Source organism: Larus michahellis, chromosome 22 (assembly GCF_964199755.1).
Source record: "Larus michahellis chromosome 22, bLarMic1.1, whole genome shotgun sequence".
Taxonomy (NCBI): Eukaryota; Metazoa; Chordata; class Aves; order Charadriiformes; family Laridae; genus Larus; species Larus michahellis.
In genome coordinates this window covers 3,733,603-3,752,294 of record NC_133917.1, presented here as the reverse complement: position 1 = coordinate 3,752,294, position 18,692 = coordinate 3,733,603, and the positions used below count along the sequence as shown (strand labels likewise).

The 18,692-nt window shown below is 67.9% G+C and overlaps 3 protein-coding genes and 1 long non-coding RNA gene across 4 annotated transcripts; 2 read left to right on the top strand and 2 right to left on the bottom strand.

Annotated features, from left to right (window-relative positions):
* Positions 1 to 2,199: 2,199 nt before the first annotated feature.
* On the top strand, positions 2,200 to 3,360 carry SP7 (Sp7 transcription factor). The gene is made up of 2 exons (XM_074565053.1): positions 2,200 to 2,807; positions 2,886 to 3,360. The coding sequence occupies exons 1-2, from the start codon at positions 2,200 to 2,202 to the stop codon at positions 3,358 to 3,360; spliced, it is 1,083 nt and encodes a 360-aa protein (XP_074421154.1).
* A 5,145-nt stretch (positions 3,361 to 8,505) lies between these two features.
* AAAS (aladin WD repeat nucleoporin) lies at positions 8,506 to 17,266 on the top strand. Its single transcript, XM_074565031.1, is given in 17 exon segments — positions 8,506 to 8,535; positions 8,537 to 8,629; positions 8,910 to 9,037; positions 9,865 to 9,923; positions 10,038 to 10,129; positions 10,525 to 10,571; positions 11,171 to 11,269; positions 11,991 to 12,134; positions 12,284 to 12,404; positions 12,662 to 12,786; positions 13,029 to 13,089; positions 13,259 to 13,349; positions 13,912 to 14,005; positions 14,155 to 14,222; positions 16,238 to 16,319; positions 16,663 to 16,747; positions 16,959 to 17,266. Coding segments are annotated over 17 exon segments (1,548 nt in total). The 3' UTR covers positions 17,088 to 17,266.
* On the bottom strand, positions 14,816 to 16,964 carry LOC141733942 (uncharacterized). The gene is made up of 2 exons (XR_012584415.1): positions 16,147 to 16,964; positions 14,816 to 15,253 (listed from the first exon to the last, which is right to left on the bottom strand). It is a non-coding gene; the product is annotated as an uncharacterized LOC141733942 (long non-coding RNA).
* On the bottom strand, positions 17,263 to 18,572 carry LOC141733941 (leucine-rich repeat-containing protein 3B-like). The gene is made up of 2 exons (XM_074565032.1): positions 18,119 to 18,572; positions 17,263 to 17,348 (listed from the first exon to the last, which is right to left on the bottom strand). The coding sequence occupies exon 1, from the start codon at positions 18,539 to 18,541 to the stop codon at positions 18,209 to 18,211; it is 333 nt and encodes a 110-aa protein (XP_074421133.1). The 5' UTR covers positions 18,542 to 18,572; the 3' UTR covers positions 17,263 to 17,348; positions 18,119 to 18,208.
* Positions 18,573 to 18,692: the final 120 nt, after the last annotated feature.

Genomic DNA, 18,692 nt, shown 5'->3' with positions numbered 1-18,692 from the left:
AGGGCTGGGGTCTGGGGACGCAGGATTGGGGACAAGGGACTGGGCTGGGGTTTGGGGACCTGGGATAAGGGACTTGGGGGGTGGGGGAGCAGGGTTGGGGTCTGGGGACAAGAGCCTGGGGACTTGGGGGACCAGGGACTGGGCTTTGGGGACAAGGGACTGGAGATCAAGGACTGGGGACATGAGGACAGGGATTGGGGACCTCAAACTGGAGACCGGGAACCTGGAATCGGGGACCAGGAACCAGGCACTGGGGATCAGGGACAAGGGACCCGGAACTGGGGACCCCCAGAGTGGGGGCTGGTCCCGTCCCACCCCGGGGGGGCTGCTCCAGAGCCGGGGGGGGGGGTGTGGCGGGGTCAGTGTCCCCGTCACGGCCCCGAAGCTACCGCCTGTCACCCCTGTCCCCGTCCGCCTTGCAGCGGCCACTCGTGTGCTGAGCTCCCGCCGTTCTCAGCCCGTAGCTCCCGGGGGCTCCTGCCCTGCTCCTAATTTCCCCGGCGCGAGCGGAGCTGATTTATGGGAGGTTTTCCACTATTTTAAGCGCGGCTCCGTTAGACGCTCGCCCTGGTTTTAATTACCTCGGCTCTCGCGGCGGGGCAGCGTTCCCGGGGCACAGGCCTGGCCCTTGTTATCCTTGGAAAACCGGGAGCGCGTTGCGGCCGCGGCCGGGGCCGGCTTAAAAATAGGCACAAATAACCACAGCAAAAAGGGAGGGGGGACACCCTCACCCCCCACCCCCCCCCCAAAAAAAAAACCCCCACAAAACAACCACAAAGTGGGGGAAAGGGAGGGATAAATTTAAAACAATTAAAATAAAGGGGAAAAATTGGGGGTGATGGGGGGGCAGCTCGTGACGCCCGGTCTCAGCCGGCAGCAGCTGAAAGCCATGAAGGGCATAAAAGCAAAGGAAGTGGCCGGGGGGGGGGGGGGGAGGTTGGGGGTAGGGGGGGGGGTGGCCGCAGCGTAATTCGATTAAAAGGCTGTAAAAGCAGAAGGAGCCGAGATTGGGAGCGGGGGGAGGCGGGGAGGGGGCCCCCGCCGCCCGCACAACCCCGCTACCAGCCCCCCGAGAAGCCCCTGCGCGGGTCCCTCTGCCCCCGGGGCGTTCTCAGCTCGGGGGAAGTTGAGGGGGGGGGGGGGGGCGGGAAACTGAGGCACAGAGGAGCGGGGGACAGCGGGGGCTGGGGTGTCACCGTGGGGCTGGGTGTCACCGGAGGGTGGGGGGGTGCTGCCTGGGGCTGGCTGTCCCGGGGGGCCGGGCACCCCATGGGGCGAAGTGTCCCGCTGCCCTGCGTGCCCCACGGGGCTCGGTACCCCAATTCTGGGTGCCCCCCAGCGCTGGGTACCCCATCGCACTGGGTGATCCCCCCCGCCCAGGACTGGGTGCCCCCCAGCTCTGGGTGCCCCATGGTCCTTGATACCCCAGCACTGGGTGCCCCATGGCTCTGGGTGCCCCATGGCTCTGGGTACCCCAATACCGGGCGCCCCATTGCACTGGGTGCCCCCCGGTCCTTGATACCCCAATACTGGGTGCCCCATGGCTCTGGGTACCCCAATACTGGGTGCCCCCTGGTCCTTGATATCCCAGCACTGGGTGCCCCATGGCTCTGGGTACCCCAATACCGGGCACCCCATTGCACTGGGTGCCCCCTGGTCCTTGATACCCCAATACTGCGTGCCCCATGGCTCTGGGTGCCCCATGGCTCTGGGTACCCCAATACCGGGCGCCCCATTGCACTGGGTGCCCCCTGGTCCTTGATACCCCAATACTGGGTGCCCCATGGCTCTGGGTACCCCGATACCGGGCGCCCCATTGCACTGGGTGCCCCCTGGTCCTTGATACCCCAATACTGGGTGCCCCATGGCTCTGGGTACCCCAATACCGGGCGCCCCATTGCACTGGGTGCCCCCTGGTCCTTGATACCCCAACACTGGGTGCCCCATGGCTCTGGGTGCCCCGATACAGGGTGCCCCCGGGTCCTTGATACCCCATGGGGCCGGGTGCCCCATGCCTTTGGGTGTCCCATGGCTCTGGGTGCCCCCCTTTACCTCCTTCCTCCCGCCCCGCTAACCCCCCCGTCTCCCTCTCCCCGCAGGCTGCCGGCCGCCATGGCCCCGTGCCCCCGCTGACGCCGTCCCCGAGCTGCGCCCGTGTGTGTCCCCCCCAACCCCCGCCATCGTCTCACCGCCACCGCCATGGGTGACACCTACACGGCCGCCTTCCCCAGCGCCCCGGGGCTGCTCTCCCCCTCCGCCAGCCCCCAGGCGTCCCCCGGCCCCTACGGCCCCGACTACGGCCCCTTCGGCCACCCCTTCCCGGCCCCCGCCGGCGCCCAGGAGGTGCTGGGTGCCCCCGTGGTGGTGGCGGCGGCCAAGGGGCACCCCCCCGGGGACTGCCTGCCGGGGGTCTACCCCTCGCTGGAGATGCCGCATCCCTACGGCTCCTGGTACAAGGGCGGCATCGGCGGGGGGTTGCCGGGGGGCTCGGGGCCGGCCGCCCCCTCCTGGTGGGACGTGCACCCCAACGGGGGTTGGCTGGGGGGGCCGGGGGGCGGCGAGGGGCTGCAGGGCTCGTTGCAGGGTCAGCCCGCCCTCAGCCCCCCGCTCCCCGCTTACGGCTCCGATTTCGGGGCTCTCAACCCCCCGCCTTACACCGGCCCCCCCGCCGCTCCCCCACCGCCCCCCCCACCCCCTCCAAAACCCAGCCCGGCCGACGGCCCCAAAGGCCCCCGCGGGGGCACTTTGGGGGGTCGCCCCGCCTGCGATTGCCCCAATTGCCAAGAGCTGGAGCGTTTGGGGGGGGCGGTCGGAGGGGGGGGGGGCGGCGGCGGCGGCGGGGGGGGTGGGGGCGGGGTGTTGGCGGGAGGCGGCGGGGGGGGGGTCGGGGGGGCTCGTCGGAAAGCGGTGCACAGCTGCCACATCCCGGGCTGCGGGAAGGTGTACGGGAAGGCGTCGCACCTGAAGGCCCACCTGCGGTGGCACACCGGGGAGCGGCCCTTCGTCTGCAACTGGCTCTTCTGCGGCAAACGCTTCACCCGCTCGGACGAGCTGGAGCGCCACGTCCGCACCCACACGCGGGAGAAGAAGTTCACCTGCCTCCTCTGCAGCAAGCGCTTCACCCGCAGCGACCACCTCAGCAAGCACCAGAAAACCCACGCCGAGGGGGGGGGCGGGGGGGGAGGAGGAGGAGGAGGAGGAGGAGGCCCCCCCAAACCCACCCCCCCCCCTCCCCTCCCCGCCGCCGCCGCCGCCACCGCCGCCGACGGGGACCGACCCCCGCCATCCCCCCGCCCGCCCCCGCCTTCTCCCGGGAAAGACGGGGGGAGCCCCGAGGCCAGCAGTTTGTTGGAGATTTGAGCCTTCCTCCGCCGTCCTCATCCTCCGCCGGGGATATTTATTAAGGGGGGGGGGGGGTGTGTGCTGCCCGCCCCCCCTCCCCAAATTCCCACCCCCCCCCCCCAAAGCGCTGGCGGCAGCTCCCCGTTAACAATTATAATTTATGTCTTAAATTATACGGGGGGCTCGCCGAGCGCTCCGGGGCTCGCCAGGAGGAGGAGGAGGAGGAGGATGGGGGGGGGGGGGGCCGAGGGGACACCCCCCCCCCCTCTTTTCACCACCCTCCCTTTTTTTACACCACCCCCCCCCTTTTTTACACCCTCCCTCCCTTCTTTACACCCCCCTTCCCTTTTTTACATACCCCCCACCCTTCTTTACACCCCCCCCCTCCCTTTTTTACACCCTCCCCCCCTTCCCCCACTCCCTTTCCCCCCCCCCCCCACTTTCTCTCCCCCAAAACCCCGCCGGCCGCCTCGCCCCCCCCCCCTCCCCCGCACAGAGCTCAGGGACAGGGTTCGCCCCTTCTCCTCCGCCCCCCCCCCCCCACCCCGGCCTCATTAGCACGCCCGGTTCGTTAGGCACTAATGTACCCCCCGCCCCCCCCATTTTTTTAGCTGGCTGCCCCCCCCCCCAAAAAAAAAAAAAAAAAAAAAAGGCAATAAATGGATTGTTAAGGCGTGAGAGTGGAGCAGTGCCCCCCCCCCCCACTTCTGCTGTGCCGGCAGGGCTGAGGCCGGGCGGCTTCGTCACAGGGATGGGCGCTGCCTCCCTCCCGCACTCCTCCGCCGCCGCTCCCAGGGCTCGTGGGGAAACTGAGGCACGGAGGGGACGTGGCCCCGCTCAGGGTCACCGTGTCCCCCCGCTGCGGAGAGGTGGGGGGGGTTGGCGGGAGCTGAGTGGGGTTGGGGACGAGCTGGCTCCGTCCGCTCATCCCCCATCCCTGGGTCCCTGTGTCCCCATAGCCCCAGGACCCCGCGTCCCCGTGGTCCCCTGTCCCCGTGTCCCCAGGGCCTTGTTTCCCTGTGTCCCCACAGCCCCACGACCCCGTGCTCCCCTGTCCCCATGTCCCCAGGGCCCTGTTGTCCTGTGTCCCTGTGTCCCCGTAGCCCCAGGACCCCACGTCCCCGTGGTCCCCTGTCCCCGTGTCTCCCCATTCCCAGGACCCCAAGGTCCCATGTCCCCAGGACCCCGTAGCCCCACACCCCTGTGTCCCTGTGACACCATATCCTGGTGTCCCCCTGTCCCCACATCCCTGTGGCCCCATGTCGTCAGGACCTTGTAGCCCCAAATCCCTTGACCCCATGTCCCCGTAGCCCCATGTCTCCATGTCCCCGTGTCTGCAGGACCCCGTGTCCCCCTGGAACCGTGTCCCCCTGTCCCCGTCTCCCCGGGCTCGGGGACCACCCCAAGCCGCTTTTGGGGACCCGGCGGGGACTTTTCCCTCTGCGCGTGGCCGCGGGGATCACGTCGCGCCAGCCTCGCCCCGCACACGCGTGTGCCCCAGCCCTGCACCCCCCCCGCCAGCCACACGCGTGTGTGCCCGGGCACCACGTGTCCGCAATCCCGGGGACACCCGCGCACGGGAACACAAACACGCGTGTGCGCGGGAGCACAGGGACACGCGTGTGCGCGGGAGCACGTGCGTGCGCAGGAACGCGCGTGTGCGCAGCCCCCGCCTTGCCTCGTGCCTCAGTTTCCCCAGCGGCAGGGGCCACGTGGCAGCGCGTGGCCACGTGTCGCGGCCCCGTGTCACCAAAGACACCCCGATTTCGGGTGCCGCGGGTTGGCAGGGACCCCCCGCACCCCCCCCCCCAGCCCCCTTCCCGGCGCCCTGGGCTCCCGCCAGCCCTTTGATGCGCCCAGCCCCGGGTTGGGGCTTTTCTGGGGTTTTCCTGAAGAAAAAAAAAAAAAACCAAAAAAAAAAACAAACCCCAAAAGCCACAGAAAAAGGCAAAGGGAGGCGGAAACGGGCTCCTGCGCCAGCACGAGGGAAGGGGGGGGGACACCCTCCCCCCCCCCCCGACACCGCCCCACGGGGGACAGAGGGGGCAGGGGGTGCCCGTGCCAGCGTGGCGGAGCCCCCCGTGCCACCCCCGGCCACACGTGCCAGCCCGGGGTGAGTCACGGTGGCCACAGAGCTGGCCAGGACCCAGGTGACCCTGGGGACAGGAGGGACACGCTGTGTGTCCCCCCCCCCCATGCAGGGAGGGGAAACTGAGGCACGGCCACGTCCCCGGCTCAAGGGGGTGGCGGGACCCCAGTGTCACGACACGGCGGGGGACAGGATGGCTCCTGGGGGGGGGGGGGGGGGCGGGTGGTTTGAGGTGGCGGGTGCCAGCTCTCCCTACAGCCCCCCCATCCCGCTCCCCTCCCGCACACAGATTTGCTCTTTTTGGGGTGTTTCCCCCCCAAACCCCCCCCCCCCCCCCCACACACACACCCCGGCTGCCGCTCGCCGTGGGTGGCCGGTGCCAAGGAGAGCGTCCAGCCCCGTCCCCGAGCCAAACCCCGACCCCGCGGCCACCGAGGGCCCAACCCCCGGAGCCCAAACCCCCACAGAGCCCCCCCCCCCCCCCCAGCTTTGGCAGCCCCACGTTTTCCCGCCTCGTCACCCCAAGGGGGTTTAATTTGGGGGAGGGCAGCGGCGGGGGGGGGGGGGATTTGGCTACCAGGGCCAAGGGCCGGGACGCCACGAGGCCACGCCAGCCCTGCGGTGGCTTCGATGTCGGCGCCGGCCAAATCGTTGTCTCCTATCGAACGCCCCCCCGCCCCCTCAGCCCTCCTCCAGCCTCGCTCGGTAACGGGCGAGGAATGCGGGGCCCCCCGCCACAGCTCCCCCCGCCGCAGCCTTTATTTAATATCCTGAAAAAATTAAAATAACTTTTGCGGCCGCTAAGGAAAACACAGAGATAAATAGAATAAAAGGGAGCCGAAGCCGGGAGGGGAAGGGAAATTGGGAGCCCGAGGAGAGGAGTTGGGAGCCATCCAAGGGCGGGGGGAGATGGGCTGGGGGGGGGGGGGGTGCAGCACCCACTGTCCTGCCTGGGGGGAGGCGGGCACCCAGGGGACCCGGGTACGGGGAAAGGGGGGATGTGGGCACCCACGGGACCCAGGTATGGGGTGGGGGGACATGGACACCCCATGGGAACTGGGTAGGGGATGGGGGGGACATGGATACCCCATGGGACCCAGGTATGGGGTGCGGGGGTGTACCTGGACACCCCATGGGACCCGAGCACCCACGGGACCCAGGTATGGGGTGGGGGGGCAGACATGAAGACCCCATGGGACCCAGGCACCCCTGGGACCCGGGAATGGAGGGGTGGGGGGGACATGGGACACCCCATGGGACCTGGACACCCATGGGACACAGGTCGGGGCCGGGGGGGGAACACGGGACATGGACACCCCACGGGACCCGAGCACCCCTGGGACCTGGGAATGGAGGGGGGGGGGCGAAAGACACATGGGACACCCACGGGACCTGGGCACCCAGGGGACCCGGGAATGGGGCGGGGGGGGGGGAAAGGACACCCCACGGGACCCGGGAATGGCGGGGGGGCGACACATGGACACCCCACGGGATCCGGGTATGGGGGGTCGGGGGGGGCTGGACACGGACACGCAGGGGACCGGGGAATGGGGTGGGGGACACACATGGACACCCCACGGGACCCGGGAATGAGGGGTGTGGGGGGGGCGGGACACGGACAGGGACACCCAGCGGACCCAGGAATGGGGGGGGGACACATGGCCCCGCAGGACCCGGGTTTGGGGAGTCTGGGGGGACGGGACACAGGACGGGACACGGACACGCAGGGGACCCGGGTATGGGGGGGGGTGGGTGGGACACGGACACGCAGAGGACCCGGGAATGGGGGGGCGACACACATGGACACCCCACGGGACCCGGGTCTGGGGGGGTCTGGGCGGGACGGGACACGGGACGGGACACGGACACCCAGGAGACCGGGGCGGGGGGGGACGGACCCGGCACCCTCGGCTGGGGGGCGGGTCCCTGCTCGGGTCCCCGCCCCACCGCAGCCACGCGCCGCTTTCCCGCCCCCGCCGAGGACGCACCGCCTCTCTTAAAGGGGCAATGCGCCCCTCAGGTGTCCCCTCCAATTTATCCGCCCCCCCGCCCCCCCCCCGACAGAGGAGGGACACCCGCATGCACGGGGGGGGCCTCTCTGCAGAGGGAAGAACGGGCAGCGCGGTCGCCGCCGAGGCAGACCCGGAAGGGGAAGGGACCCCCGCGCTGCTCGAACCGGGGACGCGGCCCCTTTAATTCCCCCCTCACCCGCGCGGGGCCGCCAGGGGGCGCGCGGCGGGGATTGGCCCGCGCCGGGGATTGGCCCGCGCCGGGACCCGTCGGCGGGAAAAGGGTGAGGGGCGGCGGGGAGGGCCCGGCCGGGAACGGGGGGGTGCGAGGGGCCGGGGGGATCCCGGGGGGGCCGGGGACCACCGAGGGTCCGGGGAGGGCTGTGAGGACGGAGGCGGGGACCGGGAAGGAGAAGCTGTGGGGACGGAGGGGGACGACGCGGGGAGGCGGGGCGGGGGGGGAGGCTGTGGGGACCGGGGGGGGGGACACGTCGGGACGATGGGGGACCTTAGGGGAGGGGGCGGGGACAGAGGGGGGGACCTGGGGGGTGGGGAGGGAAAGACCCCGGGGCGGGGGGACGTGTGGGGGTGCCGTGGGGACCGGAATGGGGACCTGGGGGGGGGGGGCGTGTGGGGACAGAGGGGGGGGACATTGCGGGGGGGTGTGTCTGGGGACACGTGTAGGACCGCGGGGTGTGTGGGGGGGCATGTGGGGACACCTCGGGGGAGGGGGCGTGGGGGGGGGGGGAATGGAGACGTGGGGGGGGCGTGTGGGAACACGGGGAGGGGACACACACCTCGGGGCGGGGGGAGGGCTGTGGGGACGGGGCGGGGGGGGGGATCCCCAGCGCTGGAGCCAGCACCCCCCGTGGGTGGAGGATGGGGACAGTGAATGGGGGACACCCCTACCCCCCCCTTCCCCCCCCCGCACTCCTCCCAGGGCAGGGCCGTACCCGGGGAGGGGGTGTCTCTCGTGGGGGGCGGGGGGGGGGGGGGTGCGTGTGGTGTGTGTCCATCTCTCAGCCCGTCTGTTCTCCCCCCTCCTCCGCCAGGCCCCGCAGCACCATGTGCTCCCTGGGGCGGTTCCCCCCCCCGCCCCCCCCCCGGGGATGTCACCCTCTGCGAGTTCAACAACGCCCTGGTCTGCGGCCGCCTCTGCGACCAGCTCCCGCTGCCCCTCCAGAGCCAGGTGAGCCCCCCCCCCGCCACTCCCCATGACCCCCCACTACGTGTCACCCCCCACATTCCCCCCCCTGGCCCCCACAGCCATGACCAGGCCTCCAGCCCCTTCTGCTGGGGTCGGGGGGTGTCTCCTCCTTGCCCCCCTCAGAGGTCCCCCCCCAGCCAGGGGCACACCTTCCCCGTCTTTCTCCTTTTCTCACATCACTTTCTGCAATGCGGGGGGAGGGCTCTTCCCCAGCCCCCCCCTCCACCCTGCCCGGGCTCACCCCGTGTCCCCGTGCCCGCAGCTGGCCGACCTGCCCCTCCTCAACCTCTCCAAGGAGACCCTCAAGGCTCACGGCCGGCTGGAGCACAGTGCCCGGCCGCCCTTCATCCACCACCGCGAGTCCCTCTGGAGGAGCTGCCTCGGGGCTTGGTGAGCGCGTGGCCGCCCCCCCCCCCAGCCCCGATCGTGGAAGGGTTTGGGTTGGGAGGGACATTAAGGCTCATCCAGTGCCACCAGGGCAGGGACACCCCCCACCAGCCCAGGTTGCTCCAAGCCCCGTCCAACCTGGCCTTGAACCCCTCCAGGGATGGGGCAGCCACAGCTTCTCTGGGCAACCTGGGCCAGGGGCTCACCCCCCTCACAGCAAACAATTTCTTCCTGATATCTCACCTAAATCTCCCCTCTTTCAGGTTAAAACTGTTCCCCCTCGTCCCGTGGCTCCCCTCCCTGCTCCAGAGTCCCTCCCCAGCTTTCCTGGAGCCCCTTGAGGGACTGGAAGGGGCTGGAAGGTCTCCCCGGAGCCTTCTCTTCTCCAGGCTGAACCCCCCCAGCTCTCTCAGCCTGGCCTGAGGGGGGGACAAAGCCGGGAGCTGCCCGTTCCCCCGACACCTCCGTGCTCACCCGCCAGCGTGGCGGGGGCCTGGCTGCCCCTCCGTCTCCCACCCCCGAGCGCTGGGAGGGCCCAGCCTTGCTCCCAGCCTGAGCTCGCTGGGAGGGTTTTGGGGGGGGGAGTGGGGGGGGTGTCACAACGCTACCGAGAGCCCAGCACAGCTGGGGGCCACTGGTGATGGGGGTAAGTGCCCCCACCTGAGGGAAGAGCTGGTTTTGGAGGCCCCCAGGGGTTTTTCCTGCGGGGGGGGGGGGGGGGGGGGGGGGGGCAGGGGATTTGGAGGGGAGGGGGCCAAGGCTTTGCATGGGGGGGCAGGGGGCGGGGGGGGGGCAGGTGTGAGAGAAGGTGACGCCGCTTTTCGCTGCAGGCGGGACGTGGGGCTGCGGGGGGTGCTGAAAGAGCTCGCCGACGCCGAGGAGGAGGAGGGTGAGTCCGGGTCTCGCTTCGGTTCCCCTTCACCCCCTTTTCCATCGCACCCGTGTGTGTCTCCCCCCTCCACGTTGAAGACACCCCCCCCCACCCCCCTTTTTCTCTCTTTAGGGCTGCAGTGGCTGAAGACGGGCGCGAGCTACGTGCTGGCCGTGTGCCGCTGGCTCTCCTCGCTGCACGGCTCCCTCTTCCCCCACCTCTCCGTGAGTATTTTTTTAGCGGGGGGGGGGGGGGGCGGGAAACCGGGCTTAACCCTCGCGCTGGGGAAGGCAGGTCCTGCCACAGCACCCCTGCGCTGGGGGGCTGGTTTGGATGGTGAGGGGTGAGGGGGGGGGGTGTGTGTGGGGGCGTTTCTCCGCTGTAAACACCACGAAATATTCTTCCTGGTGGCGCCCAGATAAACCACGGCGGGTTCCCTTCGCCAAAGGGCGCCGAAAAGGTTTTGGGACAGCAAAGTGCTCCAGAGGGACTGAAACTGAAGTGGGGGGAAGGAAAAGGGCCGGGGGGTGGGGGTTTGGATTCCGGGGGGGTCCCCGCTGCTGGAGCGGAGGCTCTCGCGGGTGCTGCCGGCTCAGTGTCCGCTCTTCTCCCCCCGAAGCTGGCCAGCGAAGACATGGTGACGGCCTTCTCCCAGGCGCTGGACTGGTGAGTGCTGCGTGCGGCCAAACGCCGCGAGGGAGGGGGTGGTGGGGGGTTCTGAGGGGGTGGGGAGAGGGGATGTGGGTGGGGGGTTCTGGGGAGGTGGGGGGGGTGGGGCGCAAGGACAGGATCCCCCCCCCCCCCCCCAGTTCATTTTGCGCGCTCAGCCTCCGCCTTTAAGACACGTTTTTGGGCAAGTATTTCCCCGTTGCCTCTGGCCGCCCCGGTTTGCGTAGGACGGCAAGAGGCAAAGCGTGCCCCCGATGCGCCGCGCTGGGGCCGGGCGGGGGCGGAAAGAGCATGAAAAGAGACCAGGGCTTGGAAAATTCCTCCGAATCCCGATTCCGGGCTGTTTGGGAACCATCCCCTCGACGGAGCCTTGCGAGTAATTGCCAGGATCGGGGAATTTTATCAGAGAAAATGTCCCGCTCAGCGGCGAAAAGGACGTTTTATTTCCCTGGTGGCTCTGGGAACCACCTTTGCCAGCCTTGGGGGGGTGCTGGGTGGCCACGCCGGCTGCCCGGGAGCCCGTCACCGCTGCCTTGAGCCCGGAACGCTGCTGCGGCAGCCGGTGACTCTCCACCTGCCCTGTCTCTCCCCCCCAGGGCCGGCTGCACCGTCCGGGCCTTCGCCTGGCACCCCCACACCAGCAAATTTGCCGTGGCTCTTCTGGATGACTCCATTCGGGTCTACAACTCCAAAAGGTGGGAGCTTTGGGATGAGAGGGGGTGGGTGCTCCTCCTCGGGAGACGCCGTTCCTGGGGCGGGGGGTGCCTCCGCAGCCCCCCCATCCCGCTCCCCGTTCCACCCTCTCGCATCCACCTCGTCCCGAGGGTTCCCCCGGCGTCTCGGGGCTTCGCTCTCGCCGGCACCGTCTGTCCCCGGAACCTCTTGCTGCCGCAGCAGGAGCTCCGCGAGGACGTCCCCAAAAATCTCTGGCCTTATAAATTTAGGGGTTTTTCTTTCCCCCCGCCCCTCCACCCTGGCTCTGTCACTCCTGGGGACGGCCTGGGTGACATACGGCTGCTGTCACAGGTAGAGCAACCTCTGGGGTGTCCTCGAGTTTCCTTTCGCCCCCAGGGCGGGCAGAGCCCTCCTCAGGAGAAGACTCTGCCGCCTGGTCCTGTGGGGTCCCCCCCCCCCTCCCCGGCTCCCCGCCACCGTTGTCCCCCAGCTGGGATTTCAAGCCAGCAAAGTGCCACCAAGGGCAAGCGCACGGGGCAGGAGGTGTGCTCCGGCTCGCTGTCACCTGGCTGGCTTCTTCTCTGTGTCCCCCCCACCCCACCAAAGGGACAGGTCACGGTGGGACACATCCCCCCTCTTAGGCCCCCGCTACGGGACGCTGGGAGACGGGACGCTGGGCTGTGTGAGGACTCTTGATCCCCCCCCTTTTCCCCCTTGTCACCCTCCCCTCCTCCCCGGCAGCGCCACCATCCCCTCGCTGAAGCATCGCCTGCAGAGGAACGTGGCCGCCATGGCCTGGAAGCCGCTCTGCGCCTCCATCCTCGCCGTCGCCTGCCAGAGCTGCGTCCTGGTGTGGCACCTGGACCCCACCTCCCTCTCCACCAGGTGACAGCCCCGTGGCTTGTCACCCACGAGCCCCTTTGGGTCGTCCCCCCTCTGTCCTGCCGGGGACACACAGCGCTGGCTTTGGGTGGCAGGTGGGACAACCCTCCCTGCCCCCAACTTGGGGGGGGTTTCTCTCTCCTTCCCGGCAGACCCTCGTCCGGCTGCGCTCAGGTGCTGTCCTACCCCGGGCACAGCCCCGTCACCAGCCTGGCGTGGGCTCCCAGCGGGGACCTGCTGCTCTCGGCGTCGCCGGCCGACACGGCCATGCTGGTGAGAGACCTCCCGGGGTGCTGCCTTCGGGAAACCGGCCCCACAAACCCAGCACGGGGCCACCGCGGGCTGTGGGAACGCCGGGGACAGGCGGGATTTCCTCAGAGGCTGGTTTAGGCGGCTCCTGAATTTGAACTAGACCGAAAAGCACCGGTCTGCGTTCCCCCATCCGAGCAAAAACTTCCCCCAAAGCTGCGCTAATTACCCAGTCGGCGTTGGGGTCCCGGTGTCGTCATCCTCCTCGCGTCCCCCTCCAGGTGTGGGACGTGTCCACCGAGAACTGCGTCCCGCTGCAGCGCTTCGGGGGCGGCGGTGTCACCTACTTGGCTTGGTCGCCCGACGGCAGCAAGGTGCTGGCGGCCACCCCCTCTGCGGTGTTCCGGTGAGCTCCCCGCCCGCGGGGTGTTTGATTTCAGCCCTTACTATCGTTTTCTTTCGCTCTTAAACCCAAGCAATCCGGATTGTTTTTCTGTCCTGACTGCTCCCGTTCCTACTGCAATCCCTTGTGGCGGGGAGAAAGCGGGTGGGAGATGGGGGTCTGACGTCTTTGGGCTCCTGGAGCAGCAGAATTGGGGCAAATCCCAGGAATTTACTCCGCTCACTTCAGCCTTGTCTCTTTCCCAGGGTGTGGGAGGCTCAGATGTGGATGTGCGAGCGGTGGCCCACTATCAAAGGACGCTGCCAGGTAGGACAGGGGACGTTTCCCACCCAGGTGTCGCCTCTGAGGCCCTCGGGTGCGCGGATGGGGTTTTCCTGAAACTCCCCCCGTTTCCAGCTGGCTCCGCAGAGCCCCTGGCCAGCTGCCGGCCCCCCGGCCTGGGTGGCGGGCGTTAAGGTGGCTCCGTGTCCCACAGACGGGGTGCTGGAGCCCTGACGGCAGCCGACTGCTCTTCACGGTGCTGGGCGAGTCCGTCATCTACTCCTTGTCCTTCTCGGAGTACCGGGGTGAGTCTGCCCGAGCCGGCGGCCGGTCCCCAAGGGACGGATCCTCTGGCTTTTGGCTGGGGCTGGGCTCAGCCAAACGAACTTTTTGCTGATTAGCGGCGTTTCCCAGCCTGCTGGGCAGGAAGGGACGGAGGCAGAGCCGGGACACGCAGGGGAAGGGTGTCTCGGGATCTTTCAAAGCACAGAATCTCTGTAGGGCTGAGTTTTTCCCCGCCTCGGGTTGTTTCTCACTCACAGTTGTGATCTTAGAGTCACAAATGGTTTGCAGGGAGACTTTTACGGTGGGTTAAATGCCCTCCTCCCGTGGCTTTTTTTTTTTTTTTTCGTTTTTCCACAGAGGCAGCTGGCCCTCGCGTTTGTCGAGGGGAATCCTGCCCTGTCCCCCATCCCAGACGCAGGCGGGGGCCGCTGGGATAGCAGCATTTTGCTCCGCGGCTGCTCTGAAAAATAGAGAAATCCCGTATCGCTTTAGAATTAAAAAGTATGATTTAGGGCAGTGAGGGGACCCGGGCAGTACTTGGAGGAGGGCAGAAGTGACCGAGCTCTTGGGACTTTGTTTCAGGGGAGATGCAAGGGCAGGTGGGAGGCTCGAAAACGGCTTCTATCGTGGCGGATCTGTCCGAGACCACCTTCGAGACGCTCTTCGGGGAGGAGAGGTGGGTCTGGCTGCGCCTGCTGCCCTCGTGGGATGCCTGGGTGGCGCAGGGGGTCCTTGTCCCCCTCGGCAGCAGCTCCCCCCCCGGGCGCTGGGGACGTCGGCTGGAGCCAGGGGGGAGGATTTCACCGCCGCTCCTGCCGGTTTCAGGGTCGGAGGCGAAGTCCACTCCATGGCGTGGGATCCCACCGGGGAGAGACTGGCGGTGATCATCAGAGGTGAGCGCTGCCCCGGCGCCGGGCTCTGCCTGAAAATCCCCCTTCCAGCAGGCAGAAGGTGGCGCAAACCCCACCGGGGTGAGGCCTCGGGTCAGGAATCGTAGAATGAATCATGGAATGAATCACAGAATCCCAGGTGGGGAAGAGGGGCCTCAGGGATCAGCTGCTCCAACCTTCCTCGGCAAAAGCCACGGTCTGGACAAGACGGCCCTGCGCAGCCGAACCTTCAAAGCGGCCAATATTGGGGAATCCCCCACTTCCCTGGGGAGAGCATTCCAGTGGCTGATTGTTCTCAGCGTGAACCGTTTTCCTCTTGTGTCCGGTCGGAATCTCCCCAGGAAAAACTCGCGCCCATCACCCCTCGTCTTTTCCCTGTGACCCCTTGTAAAAAGGGAATCTCCATCTTCTTCGTAGCCACCCTTTAAAGGCTGGAACGTGGTGGCCAGGTCTCCCCTGAGCCTTCTTTTCTCCAGGCCGAACAAACTCGGTTCTTGCAGGCTTTCCCGGTCCTCGGATCATCTTGGTGGCCCTTCCCTGGCCCCTCTCCAGCCTGGCCACAGCTTTTTTTTTTTTTTCTTTTTTTTTTTTTCCCCCCCCGCTTAGCGGGGACCAAAACCGAGCACATTATTCCGGTTGCGGCCTGACCAGCGCCGAGTAAAGCGGGCTGATGAGCCTTTCTCTCCGCTGCGATGCCCTCGTCCACGCAGCCCAGCGTCCCGCTGGGTTTCTCCGCCGCGGCCGCGCGCCGTTGGCTCCCACTGAGCTCGTTGGCCACTGGGACCCCAGGTTCCCTTTCCACGGAGCTGCTCCCCAGCCAGGCAGATCCTGGCCTGTGCTGCGCTCCGGGATTATGTTTTTCCAGGTGCGAGACCTTACACTTCTCCTTGTTGAACTTGTTGTTAACCCACTCCTCCAGCCTGTCCAGGGCTTCCTGCAGGGTGCTCTCCCTCCCGAAGCGTCCGCTTCCCCAGTCATGTCTGGTATCCTCGGCAAACTTCCTCGGGGAGCACTTGATCCCACCATCCCGATCCCTTATGGAGAAGATACTGAACATAAATCGATCCCTGGGGGACCCCGCTCGGGACAGGCACCTCCAGCCTTCCTCCCTGTGGCTCCGCTCCTCCGTAGCCTTCGGAAAGGGACGCGTCCCAGTTCCCTCCCCGCTCCCGGTGGGATGAATCACCTCTCCCACCCCCCCACCCCCCCCCCCGCCCCCAGGGACTTTGTTTCAGGGGAGTCTCCGTGTTCCCACAGTGCCCACGTTACGCCTGGAGCCCAACTGAGCCTCTTGGCTCCCTTTTTAGGAGCAGCCCCAGGGATAATCGAGCCATTCAGGCTCTCCTGGCCGGGCCCCGCTCGGGGACAAAGCAGACCTTTGAGGGAGCACCGAAACACGGTGCTGGGGACGCTGCTGCCTCGGGCTCCCTCCCTGCAGGACACCGGTGGGGAAAGAGCTGGAGCTGCTGCGCCCAAACTCAGGGGGTTTTGCTGTGCTTAAAGCTGGGGGGGGGGGGGCGAAGAAACGGGGTGGGGAGGAAACCCTGGGGGGTAGCAGGACTCCCGTAGTTGGCACCCCCCCATCCTCCGCACCTCCAGGCAGGTCCTGCAGAGGATCTCGGTGCAGAAATTGGGACGGGATGGGAAATAACCTTCGCTTTGGAGAGACGGGGCCCCCACGTCACGCCTTACGGGTCGGGGCATTTCCAAAGGAGCCGCCTCATCTCTTACCCAAACCCTTCTCGGCCAAACCGACCCGAGACCTCGGAGCCGGCTTTAAATCACCGAAAGGTCTTCGAAAGCCCCGTCCCGGGATCCTACGCACCTCGGTGCGAGGAAAAGGCGATCCCCAGCCAGCTTTCCCCCTCCTCGGCGGCTGCCCGCCCCCGTCTCCGCGGTGCCCAGTTGCTCCCCACTAAAACCTGACCTCGTGTCCCCGGTTCGGCGTCAAGGGACCCGTCTACGCCGTCGCTGGGACGAGGGGAAGCCTCACTGCTCGTCCTCTCTCCCTCCCGCAGGGCATCCCGAGGCGCCTGGCAGCCAGACGGTCATCGCCGTGTTCCGCACCCGCAACAGCCCCGTCTTCGAGCTCCTGCCGTGGTGCGTAGCCGGGGTTTGGGGTTGGTTTGGGGTTGGTTGAACACCCCCAATTCCCCCGGGGTGGGGTGGGGAAGAGCGGACCCACCTCGGAGCGAAGAGACGCTGCCGCCCCGTGCTCCCGCTTCGGGCAGCATCACCGTTTTACCCCGGAGTCGGTTGAGTTTTGGCCACATTGTCCATTATCCAACCCTTTCCTTTGGGTTGCTCTTGCCCAGTGCATCCCAGCAGGGCTCAAACCCCTCGGCTTAACCGCAAGCTACGCCGAAAGGGCTGCGTTTTGCCGGTGTGACGGAGTGCTGCCCCGCGGCCCAGCTGTAACCGGGGCTTTTCCTTTCCCCCGCAGCGGTTTCCTGCGAGGCGAGCGTGGCGCGCAGCCCCAGCTCATCGCCTTCCACCCCCACTTCAAGAAAGGCGCCCTCCTGACCGTGGTGAGCGTGGGCCCTGCTTTCCGCAGTTCTCGGGGGCCCCCCGTCACCGTCCCCAAGGGAAATCAGTCCGGTGGCAGAGCAGGGAGGGGTGGAAAAATGTCCCCGTGGTGTCCCTGTGGAGGGGTGAGGGTGGGGAAGGACCAGAGGGTGACGCTTGGACTGTCACCCCCTGCTGCGTCCTGTACTCATCTGCCTCCTCTTCCTCCGCCAGTGCTGGTCCACGGGGAAGATCAGCCACGTCCCCTTCTTCTTCGTCAGCGCCCACGTCCCCTGCGCCAGCCCCAGCCCCGTCACGGCCAGCGCCAGCGGGTGGGAGCAGCCCCTCTTCTCCGAGCGGTGACAACACCCGGCGCCTCGGCGTCATCGTCCTGAAAAGCCAGCGCCGGGACGCTCCCTCCATCCTCATCCTCCTGGGACACACAGCGTGGCCGCAGGTGCCTTCAGTCCCTCCTCGGGGTCTCTCGCGGGGCCGGGACCGTTACGGATTAAAGCCGGCTCCTTTTCCCTGCCACCACTGCCCTTCTCCGTGCCTCGCTCCTTCCTTGCCCTGGGGGGGCTGCAAGGGCCCCACGGGGCTGGGTATGATCCCAGGGCTCTGGTGCTGCTTTTTGATGTCAAAAAATGTGTCAGGGTGAACCTGCAGGAGAACATCCCTTCCCTGGGCTTTAATTAAAGCAGATTTAGGGCACCTGCTGCCGTGGTGGTGTGCTGCAGCTGCAGCGCTGGTGGGGGCGAGCCCCCTGCAGCCCCGGGGGCTTTGTTTTTGGGGCTAAAGAGCTGCTGCCCCACGGGGAGAGGGAGGGCAGAAGGGGCCAAGGGGTCCCCGGCTGCGAGCGCAGCCCCCGGGCTCTGCCTCTCGAGCAGGAAAGAGCCACCCAAAGAGAACCAAAACCTCTGTGGGGCCATAAAACGCAAACCTCGGCCCGTTTAGGGCAGCAGTGGGGCCGTGAATGGTGCTGGAGGCCCGGCTCGTGCCGGCCCACGTGAGCCCAGTCGGCACTGAAGAGGTGGGGGGGAGCAGATGGGCCACCCCCCCTTGCCTGGAGCAGGGATTAACGGTGAGGCTGGGGGGGGTGGGGGGCAGCATGGTTAAACCCTGGGATTACACGTGGTTAATCCCCGGGATTACGCTGTCATCACTCTGCTAAAACCCCGGGGTACGGAGATGATGGGGGGGAGCGCGGGGTCCCTGCTCACCCAGCCCCCAACCCTGGGCTCTGCAAACAGCCCCAGGACCCCCCCCCAAAGCCGAGCACCAACACAGGGCAGGGAAAAACCCGGCCGGGGGCAAGGACGGCAGCAGCGGGGCTGCGCGGGGAGCGTGGATGGGGCCGGCACGAGGATACGGGGTGAAAACGACGGGCTACGAACCCTCTCCAGCCGCTGGGGCAGGTCTGGGGCCGCTTCACCCCCTCAGGGCTCCCCAGTTTGCTGCCGGTGCTGCCTCGTGCTCACGGCGCCTCAGAGGACGGTGCTGAGGGTCTTCTCCTCCTCCTCCTCCTCGGGGCTGGCTGGTCGGCAGGGCAGCGCCCGCAGGTACTCGAGGTGCAGCCGGGTCTCGGCTCGGCTCCTCCGGACGTAGCGGGCCACGTAGAGGAGGACGGCACCCAGCCATCCGCCCACGGCCACCAGCACCGCCACGTCCGGCGCCCGCGGCCGCCCGCCCCCCACCAGTGTCTCGTTGCGGCCGCTGGTGGGAGGCAGCACCACTGGGGGGGCCCCCCCCGGGCATCGGCAGCCCCCGGGGCAGGTGGGCAGCCCCAGCGCCAGCAGGAGCAGCCAGGCTGCCCGCATCGCCCTGCGACAGGAGGCTGGAAGCAAGGCCCGGGGGGGGGGGACACTCCATGTGTGTCATGTGTGTCCCCTCCCAAGCCTTTCGCACCGCCGGGTGCGTGGGGGGGCAGCAGGGCGCCTGGGTTCCCCTCCCAGCATGGGGGGGGGGGGG